At 51.0% G+C, this 13,424-nt stretch overlaps 1 protein-coding gene across 1 annotated transcript in view; it reads right to left on the bottom strand.

Moving 5' to 3' along the window:
• PTK2 (protein tyrosine kinase 2) overlaps positions 1 to 13,424 on the bottom strand; it is a gene marked incomplete at both ends in the record, with an annotated part of 128,773 nt that overhangs the window by 91,882 nt on the left and 23,467 nt on the right. The window contains 1 exon segment of the mRNA XM_084229832.1: positions 8,586 to 8,673. Within this exon segment, the coding sequence (XP_084085958.1) occupies positions 8,586 to 8,673 (88 nt within the window).

Raw genomic sequence — 13,424 nt, 5'->3', positions numbered from 1 at the left:
GAAAATGCTTCCAATTAAGGGCTCACACCTTGGTCTACAAGCACTTCTGTTGTTAAGCACCCTCTGTGACAGCACCGTGAGCTGCTTCCTATCCTGCCCGCTCCAGATAGGAACGTGGGTGGTGGTGGGTGTCTGCTTCCAGGCGCATCCACAATGGAGCTACTTTCTGAACTCAAACTACAGTCCTGGGGCAGTTTTGTGAGGGCAAAGAAATTTCACATATTTCAGAATCCACTTAGCTCTGGAGCAGACGCTTCCACCTGGCCATCAATCACCACTCGCCTGCAACGTGGCGACAGGCTGACAGCCTGACACAAAGAGAACACTCCCTGCCTGCAAACACCCTCTAAGCACAGCTGTGCCAACCCTAGTAAACGTGGGTAAAGCTTTCAAAGATGAAACGTGTAAAATCCCCTTACAGATCAGCACTGAGGGCGACGCCTGTGATTGTGACAACAGCATTTACTTTGAATCTCGATTAAGCGAAATGTTATCCAACCCCCCAAAAGGAACACCATTCTGCTCATCAGACCTGTATTCTAAGAAACTACCCTCCGTTTTTATATTATAAATTTCACCAATACAAAAAAAGTGTCTTTTCCTTATTATGTAAGCATTTTATAGTACCCTTGATTTACCTCTTGGTCCTGAGCTCTAAATATTTAACCTCTGGTCCTTTAGAGAAAAAGTGTCGATACTTGCCCTAGAAAAAATTCCTAAGCCCCTGCTCCAACTGCCCACTCATGTGCAGAAACACATCCAAGCTGCAGTCGCCACGGCAGGCCGCTCGGGACAGGGCTCCATCACCTTGCCCAGGGCAGGCCTCCAGGCACTCTGCCTCCAGGGGCCCCTCATATTTAAGTTCCTGGCAGAGATCAACCACACTGGCGCCAACACACCCCGCCCCTTCTTCAGCTGAACACCCAGCAGCTGCAGAAACTGAGCACAAGCCTCGCTCCAGCTTCACAACAGCAAACCCCAAATGGTAACATGAAGCCACTGGGCCTCCACAGCACTCGTCTCAGACGCGCCGAGCAAGCTGCTTGGCACGAGCATGCGCCACCCGCCACAGCTCTCCCTCACAGAGAAAATAAAGTACAGATGAAAGTGGCTCCTTGGAGGACCAAGCCATGCTCACCCCTCACCTTCCTCGCGGCAGGACCCATGACCACGGCCTGGCGGTGGACGCCCTCTGCCTCCTGACCTAACTGCCATTTCCTCACAAAGTCTTTGTTTTGTTTTCTGTTAGCACCTAGACCCGCGTGTCAACATGCTTGCTGACTGAAGGAGCTCCAGGTGAGCGGCAGCGTGGACAGCCGCGGCACTGGGGCTGGGTGCGCGCCGACGCAATTTCCCTACTGAGGACTCAGAAGCACTGCTGGCCTGTGTTTTATGCACACAGTAGGCATGGGGGACTGGGTCAATGGGAATGAATTACGCAATCCATTAAATTAAGAGAAAAGCTTTACTTCTAGGGTATTCTGTTTATACTTTAATGGACTCTTTCTCCCGTACAGCAAAAAAACAAACCCAAATTTTAAAACTAAGTTTTTACATCACAAGCAGGTCTACTACTGAACACAAGAACAAAAGCAGGAGAGCTCAACCAGGACACGCGTCAGACCCGTTCTGCCAGAGACGTGTGGGACCGCGGCTTGGCCAGGCCGGCTCCTCAGCCTGCACAGCAGAGAGCCAGCAGCGTAGTGTGGCCTCCGCGCCATCACCAGCTGCCGCCACGATCATTGTCATTTTAAGCACGATTCACATGAGGGAAAACGTCATCACGCGCTTTATTTTGTTCAGAAAAATCAAATTCCTGAATGAAATCTGATTTTGAAAAAAAGGGGAAAATCTAATTCAACAATGTCCGGAAGCCCCCACCTTGGTCTGAGGTGACTGCACTCCAACTGCTTATCTCCCTTCTGCAAAAATCACGTGGCTCTTGACGCTCAGCCTGACATGGCCAGAAGGCCCAATGTGAGGCACAACAGCCTGCGCACAGCGCCCCATGCAAGCCCTGGCAGCCCCTGCCACAGGGGCCCTCCGCGGAGGCTCTGAGGGGCCTTCACCCCCAGACATGGTGCATGACTGTCCTTTGTCTCCACCTAAGTGGAGAATGTAGCTCTAAGTGCTGGAATGAACGCAGCACCATGTCAGCAGATTGACACGTCACATCCTGTTTAGCCCTCACAGAGCTGCTGTGGGGAAACACTGTCATCCCCAATATTACAGCCTTGGAAAAGCCCAAGACAGATGCTGAGGCATGCAGAGGCACTCCTGATTGGCTGGGAGTAGCAGCAACGCCCAGCCCTGTGCTGCCACACTTCACACCTGCCCAGTATCGCCTTGGGGGGCACAGTGGTACTATTTCATACAGAAAGATCAGAAAACTAGCCGAGTCACACAGCAAGGGTTAAAGTGAGGCTTCAAAGGCCAGGTGTGTCTAGTCCTGGAACTTGGGTGTCACGGTGCTCCTGCCTCTTCTTGGATGCTCTGAGCCATGAGTGGTGAGACGAGTGGAGCCCCTCTGGTCCCCCTGGCACCACTGCGGGCTGCCGTGACAGCTCCACATGCTTCCGGTCGGCTCTCCGACTCATTGCGTGGTACACTCTCTCAGATGGTGGGGCACTCCTGTTTGTGTTAACTCCAGGCCCAAGATTCTTTCAAGAAAAAAAATCTCTGAAAGTTTTTTTAAATTTCTCTCCATGCTAAAGTCAACATACTTGAAAATGGATACATTCCATTTCCTTCTGTTAAGCATATATTTTAACTTAATAACCCTTCACATCTCTAACAAGTGTATTAATCCTAATTATTCCAGAGATATCCCATGTGTCAACTCAATGCTTGGCTAGCACATGAGATTCTGTGTTTTGTTTGGTCTCATCTGACCACTGAGCAATTCCAATTTATCAACTAGACCCAAAAGCCCTAGGTAGTGAGTGTGAAGAAGATGGGGCCGGGCAGACAGGCATGAAGTGACAGAGTCTGGAACCACTTACTCCCTGAGAGCCAGGCCAAATCCAGCCTCCCTGGGCCGGGGACCAAATGCTCCTCCCTGACTGAGTTCTGTCAGGGGGCAAATGGAGTGTCTGCCCACAGAAGCGGGGGTTCCCAGTCCAAACTAACGCCTTAGTCTTCCTCGGGTCTCTTGAGCAGCAGGCCCTGCATGGGGGCGTCTCTCTCCACGTCCTCAATGTCACTAGCTGAGTGAGCTGCTGCAAACGAGTCACCGATGTTTTGACCCATCTTAGAATATCGTGAAAGATGTTGAGCTGCACACTCTAAAAATAAACTAGAATCTCGATAGGATCCTATTAGCTATAGCACAGGAATCTATAAAAGTAAGTTTTCACACTAAAACTAATGGCTCATTATAAAGCAAGAAAAGTATGTTTTACCCTGAAAGCAAAATTTCCTTTGCGGTATGACATTTTATTCCTCTCTAACACTCGCTTGTTGAAGGCGTGAGTATCTAATGGGCAGCCTTGTCTGTTAGCTGCCGGGCTGTGTCCACACTGAGTGTGAAGTTGTGACGCTGATTAGATTTACTGTGATGTCCGAGCACATGGTGAGCTCGTGCCAAGCCATTTGGCAGTGAAATGTCAGCTCCCAAGACGCCCAGGTGTGACACGAGATCACTGTTTCCTCCTACAAATATTTTAAGATCCAAGATGAGGATATTCATTGACCCTGAAACACCCGTGTAACGTAAGTGGTTGTATTTTGACAAGAGAGTTCCAGAGGACACAGGGTCCAAACCCACGATGCCCTGGCAGACTCGGTGTGCACAGGATGACGAGGCCGCAGGTGGTCTACCTCCCCGCCGTCAGCCCTTTCACTGTTTTCACTCCCGTTTTTTAATTTAACAAGTTTTTATTCAGGTAACTGTATTGCCAGAAATTGCTTCTTTAAAACTGTATGTTCTTGACTGTGTAGCTTTCTGTCAATTAAAACATTTTGAAATGGCAGTTCTGAATATGAAATTTTAGTTCAAAACCTGACATGTGCAATGTGGGAATTATCACCCCCTCTTTTCTAGAACAAAAGGTACAACTAAATTTAGATCTAAGTCTGACTTACTAGAAGTATACTGTCTATAATTCTTCAACAGACTTGGTAATAATGGACATTTCTTTTTGTACTCAAGTCTTCTGGGACTAAGCACCGTGGTGACTAAGGACTTGGCCGACTGTCATTTTTGTTCTAGTCAGCCCACATTTTTTGATGATCCTCCACGGAAGACAGAAACACTCATTTTTCTAACAATTCACAGGTGTGGAGGATGCACAACTGGGGCCCCGGCTGGAGTTCGGGTGTCTGCGGCGCTTCCAGCACCTGTGCCTGATGCAGGGGGCTGGCATTCCTCACGGCCACGTCGCACAAGCGTCTCGGGCAGTCCAGGCTTCAGCTGCTGAGTGCCCCCGCCAGCAGGCCTTTCATGAGTTTGGATTGCAGGCTGCCACAACCCCTCAGAAGCACAGGCCTTTAGGGGACCGTGCAGGGCCTGATACGCAGACACACATAAAGTTACCATCTCCCTTCTCGACTCCCCTCTCCTTTCCTGGACCGAGATAATTTCTGCTGGGTTAACTTTTAGTTTTATGCGGCGGTTTCTTTGTAAAACCTTCCATAACACTGGCACACTTCCCATGGAACACACACTTTATAAAAACATTTAAAAATTAATTTGCAGAGGTACAATTTTATGTACAATAAAAATCGATTTTACCACACAGCGATTCAAGTTCTGACAAATGTGCAGTCAATTCCCATCTCCTCATGACACACGGCAAGACACGGGACTCACATGGCACAGCGCTCAGGCGCACGCCTCCTTCTGGTGTCCCTGGTGTCCACATGCACTTGCACCAAGCGTGCACGTGTGTAAAATGCTGTGCAGGCTTAGGATGGACACCCAGAACCACCACCACAATCAGGTGGTGCGCACTCCCCCGCCCCCACCTCTGACAAACTCTCGTCTGTCCTCTACACATTTTAACCACTGTGGTCTGTGGATCCCCCCCACAGGCTGAGCGTGGTGGGGACAGCCAGTCCGCTGCCCGCACTGCTGCCTTCTGGCGCTGGAAGACATGGGTGCAAGGCGCTAAATCCATGTGTCTGAACGGTGTATTAGTGAGAACTGAGTTTCAGTGCTGGCACCCTGATATTCGAGCACTTTTCTGAGATTTATAAAAAGATGTCAAAAAGCAAAGGAGCTAGCAACACGTCTTTGGAGTCCAAGGAGTTGGGGCTAGTGGGGCGCGTGTGCATTCCACGTCACAGCTTTTAAAAGCAGCATGGGGCCTCCTCAGTGGCGCAGCGGGTTGAGCGCAGTGCTGTGAAGCTGTCCACAGCCTCTGCAGTGCGGGTTCGATTCCAGCTGGCCAGGGAGATTCCCGCATGGCGCGGCAGACCTCTCCTGTCTTGCCCGCTGCTCACCTCAGCAGTGTACTTCGGGTCCGTCTGCCTATTGTGCTCCCCACTCTGTCTCTGGTGAATCCTCTCACCCTCCCGCGCCTCTGGCCTGTACCCCAGCTCTTATATAAAAATAAATAAATCTTTAAAAAAAATAAAAGCAATAGGAAGCTTCGGGGCCTTCTAGGATGGCTGTAGTTACTTTCCCATTATAAATGGGCAAAAAGGAAAAAAAAAAAAAAAACAGTGGGAAACTTGCCATATATTTTTTCTAGCTTTCATCTCCATTTTCCGTCTGTTCTTAATAGAACATCCAGAGTAATCCTTTTTCAGTCAAAATTTACCTACCATGTCTCTGTCGAATGTACAGTTTTATTCTCTGTACACGTTTTACTCTAGGCTGTATCCTGGCACAGGTGTGTGTTCGTATGTGTCTGTGAACGAAGCATGTGTGAGCGACTGCTAAATGCTAAGCCAAATGACTGAATTATGGAAAAGGATGAATGACTCACGAAGGCAGCATAATCCTTTAACTTATGTTTTAATAGGGTGAGTTCACTGGGTGTTCCTGCTTAAAATTCCTTCCAAAAGTTAGTAAGTATACTTGAAAGGTTTCCTAGTGAAATGTTGGAGGAAAAATAACGGCTTAGATTTTCTAGTTAAAAAAAGCCGTGGATCGGAGCCCCGAGCTGACTGGGCCCAGACTCCAGGCGGGCCCTCCCATCCGCACGTCCTCTGTGAAAGCCAGAACGAGACTGGAAAGTGACGAATGAACCGTGGCCGCGTGGGCCCTGCCTGGCTCCCTGCACTGTCACGGGCAGGAGACTGACAGGACGGTCCAGCCACCCGACCCCACCCCCTGCCCTGTCCTGCAGCCGCAGGCCCTCTCCCAGCCCTCACGGGGTCGCTCCCCACGGGATGCCCACATATACTCGTAACAAAGGTCAGTGACTTGGGACCCCCGGGGAAGGCCACAGAGACACCCCTCATCAAGGACTGGACTGACCTTCTTTAAGTGACTGAGGTCGCAAGAGGGGGCAGGAAGAAAGTGGGGGAGATACAAACAAAGGCAAGCTGGGATTGGGGACCTGGGAGGAAGGGGAGACAGTGGCTGCAGGCCCAGAGGCTCCCGCGCAGGCACCAGGAGGGCAAGGAGAGCCCCGCGGTGAGCCCCGTGCCACGGTGTGTGGGGAGAGATCGGGAATGACACCAGGGGTCTTCCTGCTGACAGACACGCCCTCGCCGGCCAGGCTGGCCGAGGAGCCAGGAGGGACCGCTGCAGGCAGCCAGGGCCTGTGCTGTGCACTCTGGAAGGCAATGTCACAGCTATATGTGCCCTTTGAACGTGGATTTTTTTCAAACAAACTATGCAAAACGTTACAGGTCAACAAGAGAGAAAAATACACAGTAGACATGTCAGTTAGCCAGACTCTCCTGTCGCCTGCTTCACCACACATGGAGCTCCCCGCCTGCTAAAGACGAGCAGCGGGGTGTCCACCGGGCCCGCTCTGCAGCCTGGGAGGGCCGCCAGTGACCTCAGCTGGAGGCCAGACAGGGCTTCTCTTCCCACCCTGCCTGGCGGACACAGCATTATCGAAACAGCACATCATGGAAAAGTGTCTCAGCGCTGACGTGTCCCTTCCCCGAGTCCCTGTGACTTTCTCCCCATGTGAGGAGACGGCCCCACCCTGGACACTTCTCCATGTGCTCCTCACGCCATGTGGCTTCCTGGGCAGGACTCCCAGCTCCCTCTCACAGGGAAATAACAACCCACCACCTCACCCCTTGTTCCTTGTCCCAACACTGGCCCCGGGGCCTGGACTCACACAGCCGGTGCCTCACCTGTTTCTCCCCAGGCCACTGCATTGCGACCTGAGTCCTCCCAGACCCACTTTCTGACCATAGCATCGCTCCTCCTCTCTCCTTTCTCGCCTACATGGCTGAAGCATCCCTGGGGTGCTCATTTAAAAGCCCGTCCACCCCAGCACTGTCTTATCAGATGAATGAGCCATTGCTATTTTAGATTCTGATCAAGGTCTTTACCAATGAAGCTATTTAAAAGTCTCCAAATAATCTGCAGGCGAAGCCCCGAATCTCCCCTCACATGGTGCAGTCCATGTCTCTCCAGTCTCCTCTCAGGCCGTTGCGGCTTAGATCGAAATGCACCATGTTCTCTCTCCACCATGTTCTCGCCAAAAAGTGCATCTCTTCCTCACCTACAAAGCTGGAGACGCTTGGGCGCGTGTCCACAGATGCTCACCCCTGGACCCACCACCAGACACTCAAGTCGGAGTGCAGACTGGGCCACTGGGTTCTGTCTCCTGACCCACAGCAGTCAGGGAAGGAGCACCTTATTGAACAGACTTACCAAACGCATTCAGCAGCAAACTGCACGTGCACCAGATGCTCTGGCATGCTCACTGGCCCTGGCGTGAACGCACAAGTGCTCATGAACCTGAGCTGGGTCATTTCCACCAAGAACTTCCTGCCCAACCAAGACCTTCAACTTCCAGGGTGGAGAAAGTCAATTCTGGCTTTATTATGCAAACTGCTGTTAAGATTTTTTTTGGGTGTAGTTGGCCCTGACAACAAATTCTATATGTAACAAATCTGCTGACAGTCAGCATAATTACATTAGAATTAAAGACAGAACAATGACCTTGCAGGACAAGCCACCCCGATGGAAAGGCAGCACCTGTTACAATCTGTCCAAGCACACACGAATTCACAAAGCATCAAAATTCAAAATTTCTCACTGATTAACAGGTTCTTACTGCTATACATGGCCAATTTATATCCTACCAAATGTTAGGTCTGATTCAATTTTTTTTTTTTTTAAAGATTTATTTATTTATTTATACAAGCACTGGTTACAGTTAGAAGCACGGGGAGGGTGAGAGAATTCACCAAAGCCAGAGGGGAGAGCAGAGCAGGCAGATTGACAAAGTACACTGCTGAGGGGAGCAGTGGGTGGCAGGAGAGGTCTGCGCGCCATGTGGGATACTCGCCCAGCGGCTGGGGATCAAACCGGCGCTGCAGAGGCTGCGGGCAGCCTCGCAACCCAGCGCTCAACTGCTGCGCCACTGGGGAGGCCCAGGTCTGATTCAATTTTAAAACAAAAAGCATGTAATATTGTTCAAACAAAATACATAAGCACCCTTTCATACCTGCTGGTAGAAGAAATTCAGAGTTGGCTTGTCCTCAGTGAACTGGTTTAGAAATCCTTTTGGCAAATAACGAATTCTTAATTCATACCTAAAAAATAAACCACAAAATAAAACAATTAAATAAGTGCTCTTCTCAATTCAGTCTACAATTACTTTATATTGAGTCTGGCATTGCCAATTACTCTGAAATATGACTTAAAAATTGTTAAAACATGATCAATTCATCTTTAAATGTGAAGGTTTTGCTCAGCTGCAGGAGCGCTCCAGCGCCCGCAAGAAGCCGGAACCTGCCCGTCCTGGCCTGGGCCGCAACACCCCTAGGGCCTGCGCACCCCTGGCGTTGGCCCTGCTCTGGCCATGCTCTTCTGCTCGGCCATGCTCCTGAAAGAGTCACCGGGACCTCGGTGCGGCCGTGCGCGCCAGTGCAGGAGGCCGCACCCAGCCCACATCCGAGCAGACTGCAGGAACGATCCTCCCCAGGGGCTGTGTCTGCTCGGAGCTGCACTGGGCACGTCACCGGCATGCCTGCTGTGTGTGGGTGTGAGGCGCATGTGCCTCTGGGGTGCCCGCGCACCCCTCTGTTGGGTGTCTGGGTGGAGACACAGGGCCCCGCGCCCGCTGTCTGGCCTAATGCGCACTGCAGTGGCGCCCACAGCCTCAGTCAAAGGTCCTCAGCTGATGAAACCGAGCTTCCCCACAGCTAACTGGCCACTTTTGGAATCTCCCGTTAAGGGTCCGTCCACTTTCCCACAGGTTGTCTGCCCACCCTTCCCCGCAGGTGCTCTTCGCACTCCGCGGATATCCTCTCACAACACGGCCAAGCTTTTAAAAGTTTAACTCCTAATCGTAATAGTATCTGTAAGGGGCAGGAAGAGCCACAGGACAGGATCTCTCTGACTGAGTAGACAGGTAAAGGAGGAGTCCTGGAGTCCTCGGTGGCTTTTGCAGGCTTTTATTGGGATTCACCAGGTACACGGCAGGCAGGGGTGCTGGGGGGCTGGGGGGCTGGCAGGCCCCCCAGCCCCCAGCAAGTCCTCACTCTTTCTGGGCTCTCTGGCCTTCTCTCTGCTTCTCTCGTGGTTCTGCTTCTCTTCTGGTGGTTCTGCCTCTCTGCTGGAGTCTGTAACTCTGCCCTTATAAGCCCAGGCTCAGCCCCGGTGAATCCTATCTACATTTCCCACACCCTACTCCAGGTGCCGCCATCAGGCATCCCTCAGGACCACAGGGATCTGTCCTCCATTCTAATGGCGGGAGGGCAGAAAAGTCTGATACTTTTTACCTTACCCTACAGTACCTTTAAATTTTTTTTTAACCTTTTTATTTTAATGGCATCATGTAAGGAAGAAAATTCATAGTTTTTATGTTGTACTCCAATTTTTCCCCTTTTTAGTGAGTTACTTTATTTTTTTTTTAAGATTTATTTATGAATACAAGAGCTGGGGTACAGGCCAGAAGTGTAGGGGGTGAGAGGATCCACCAGAGACAGAGTGGGGAACAGAACAGGCAGAATGACCAAAATCCATTGCTGAGGGGAGCAGCGGGAAGACAGGAGAGGTCTGCTGCGCCATATGGGTATCTCCCTGGCCAGCTGGGGATTGAACTCATGCGGCAGAGGCTGCGGATTGCTTCACGGGTTGCATCTTTTTTTTTTTTTTAAAAGATTTATTTATTTATTTATATAAGATCCGGGGTACAGAAAGATGCACGGGAGTGTGAGAGGATTCACCAGAGACAGAGCAGAGAATAAAACAGGCAGACTGACGAAATACACTGCTGAGGGGAGCAGAGGGCGAGACAGGAGAGGTCTGCGCGCCATGTGGGACCCTCCCTGGCCAGCCAGGAATTGAACCGGCGCTGCAGAGGCTGTGGACAGCTTCACAGCGTGGCGCTCAACGGCCTGCGCCACCAGGGGAGGCCCCATAGGTTGCATCTTAACCCTTATGCCACCAGGGAGGCCCTTTAGTGAGTTACTTTAGTGTTTCATTTATAAGCTATTTGCCCTACCCAAAAGGTATAAAGATACTTATTTTTTCTAAACAAGGAAAAATGCAAACGAAGTAATCAATACAGTGTTGGTTCAGTTAAGGGTGCAAAACCATACCCAGGTTCTGCTGAGGTTGTTAAATGTCATCTCACTACACACACATGCGCCAAAGAGCTAGTCCCACTCACACCTGCTCTCAGGGCAGTAACTCCTTGCAGACAACCTATGCCGGGTGCTTTCACAGAAAAACACAGCAGACTGCATTTACTCTGAATCGAGGACTGAGCAAGCACTTTACATACGGTCTTGCTCTTTGTCAGCGTAAAAAATCAGAGGAGAGAGTGCAACTACCACACTGAGTAGACAGGAACATGAGGTTCAACAAGAATAAGCAGCCCGGTCCAAGGCTGATCCAGCCAGATGCCAGAGGCTTTCGGTATCAAAGCTGTCCCATCCCAGGGACAAGGAACCAAGCCTGTAGGGGAAGTGAACTGGGCAGGCTTTTACGCCGCTGACCTCTCGGCGGCCACCTGTGGCCTTGAATGCAGGAGGCGCTTGGGAATGTGGGTGCGGGGCACACAGGTCTGATGGTGACACCTGGGGTGTGGTGTGGGCCTGGGTGAGTGGGCGCACCTGAGCCTGGAGGCGGAGGCTATAAGGGCAGTGCCACGACAGAGCGGCTAGGAGGGGACAGCAACAGCTACAAGAGACCACGAGAGAGAATGCCAGAGAGGAGTAAAGACCCACTGCCAGACTCCCGCCCCCCAGCCTCCCTGCCTCACCAGCCTGCAGGCTTGCCCCACAACAATTGGCATAGAAAGCCATTAAAGTCTGAATAAGCCACTGAGGGATCCAGGACTCTCCTTTATCTGTGTGCCCGAATGAACACATGTAGGGTAAGAAAATATCAGGCTTTTCTGCCCTTCCGCCATCAGGATAGATGATGGATCCTTGCCTGAATGCATGCCTGATGGCGGGCACCTGGAATAGGGTGTGGGCATAGGTAGATGGGATTCAGCTGAGCTAAGACTGTGCTTTTAAGGGCGGCGTCACGGGGGAACGCCAGTAGCAGCAGCAGCAGCACCAGTAGCAGCAGCAGCAGCAGCAGAACCTGAAGGAGAAGCCAAAGCAGAAGCAGAGAACGCCAGAGAGCCCAGATAGAGTGAAGACTTGCTGGGGGCTGGGAGGTCTGCCAGCCTCCCAGCCCCCCAGCCAGCACCCCTGCCTGCCATATACCCGCTGAACCCCAATAAAAGACCTGCAAAACTACTGAGGACTCTGACTCCTCCTTTACCCGGTCTGCATGGGATCAGAAAACCTGTACTGTGTCCTGTCCTGCCCTTACAACACAGCACCTGCCCCATGCCGGCTGCCACTACAAAATCCAACACCACACATGGGGCAGCCTGCCCCACACCCATCCCAACACTGATGCTGTCAGCTAGCCCTGGGAGACTGCTCCGTATGGGACAGAGTGTGACAAGCACTCTACCCAGGTGACTTCTCTTAATCGGCAACAAGCCAAGACAGAAGAAGTACAAAGCACATGGCTGTGGGTCAAGGCCACCCAAGCTAGGGCTCTGGGGCCGGCACTTATCTATCGTCTGTGCCTCAGTTTCCTCATAAGGATGTCAGGAGTCAAGGAATTAGGAAACAGCAAACACCTGGAACAGCCATGCCACACAGTAATGAGTAATGACGCCATCTAAGGCTTAGATGTTAGTGCTCACTCACTCAATATTATAACATTGCCAATAATGTAGCAGGCAGTCCCAGGGCTCGCAAACACATCAGTGAATTACACAGCCAAGGTGCCGGCCCAGAAAAGTTTATCTTTTTTGGTGGACGTCAGACAGCAAATACACAAGATCTGTCAGGTGGCAAAAATGCTTCCAAAACAAATAAGCATAGGAAAGGAAATGAAAATGAGGCTTTTTTAAATAAAAGGTTGTCACAGATACTCGCCACAGATATTTGAGCAGAGACCCGAAGGAAGCAAGGAAGGAGTCACACAGTTATGATCAGAGCCAAGAGAAAGCTGAAGGGCCCTAAGGCAGGGGCAGCCTGGGAGGACCTGGTAACAACCCGGCACCGAGAAGGCTGCTTTCGGGTGTAGATCGTGTTAGTGAAATAATGAAGCAAGACTTCACGAAACCACACAGACGACCCTCCTCATAAACAGCATGGTATTGACAACTTTCTTACAACAAATGTGCCATTTTAAAAACCTAAAAGGAAAGGGGCCTCCCTGGTGGTGCAATGGGTTGAGCACAGTGCTGTGAAGCTGTCCGCAGCCTCTGCAGGGCGGGCTTGATTCCCGGCCGACCAGGGAGATACCCACATGGTGCAGCAGACCTCTCCTGTCTCGCCCGCTGCTCCCCCCAGCAGTGTATTTCAGTAGATCTGCCTGTTCTGCTCCCCATTCTGTCTCTGGTGAATCCTCTCACCCTCCTGCACCTCTGACCTATACCCCAGCTCTTGTATAAATAAATAAATTAAAAAAAAAAAAAACCCTAAAAGGAAGACTGGAAATAGGCAGTCAGTCATCATCTGGCAAGAAAAGCTGGTAATACTTGCTGCAAGAAAGAATCACCGGTGACGCGGAAATTGGTGGGTGAGACAGAATGGGAAGCAGGGCATGCTCAAGCTCTCTCCCCAAAATGCATTTCTTAGTTAACCAAGGGGAAAATGAAGACTCGATGGAGTTGACTTGAAGCCGCACAGCAAGTCACTCACCAGCCGCGCTGCCACCAGCACCGCAAAACCTCAACACAATCACAGAAAACAACAGACAAACCCACTCGCGGGACACGTACAAGTAACCTGCCAGTAGTATCCACAGGGTCAGGGTCATG

Source organism: Talpa europaea, assembly GCF_964194135.1.
Source record: "Talpa europaea genome assembly, chromosome: 3".
Taxonomy (NCBI): domain Eukaryota; kingdom Metazoa; phylum Chordata; class Mammalia; order Eulipotyphla; family Talpidae; genus Talpa; species Talpa europaea.
The sequence above is the reverse complement of the archived record's forward strand: the minus strand, read 5'-3'. Positions and strand labels throughout refer to the sequence as shown.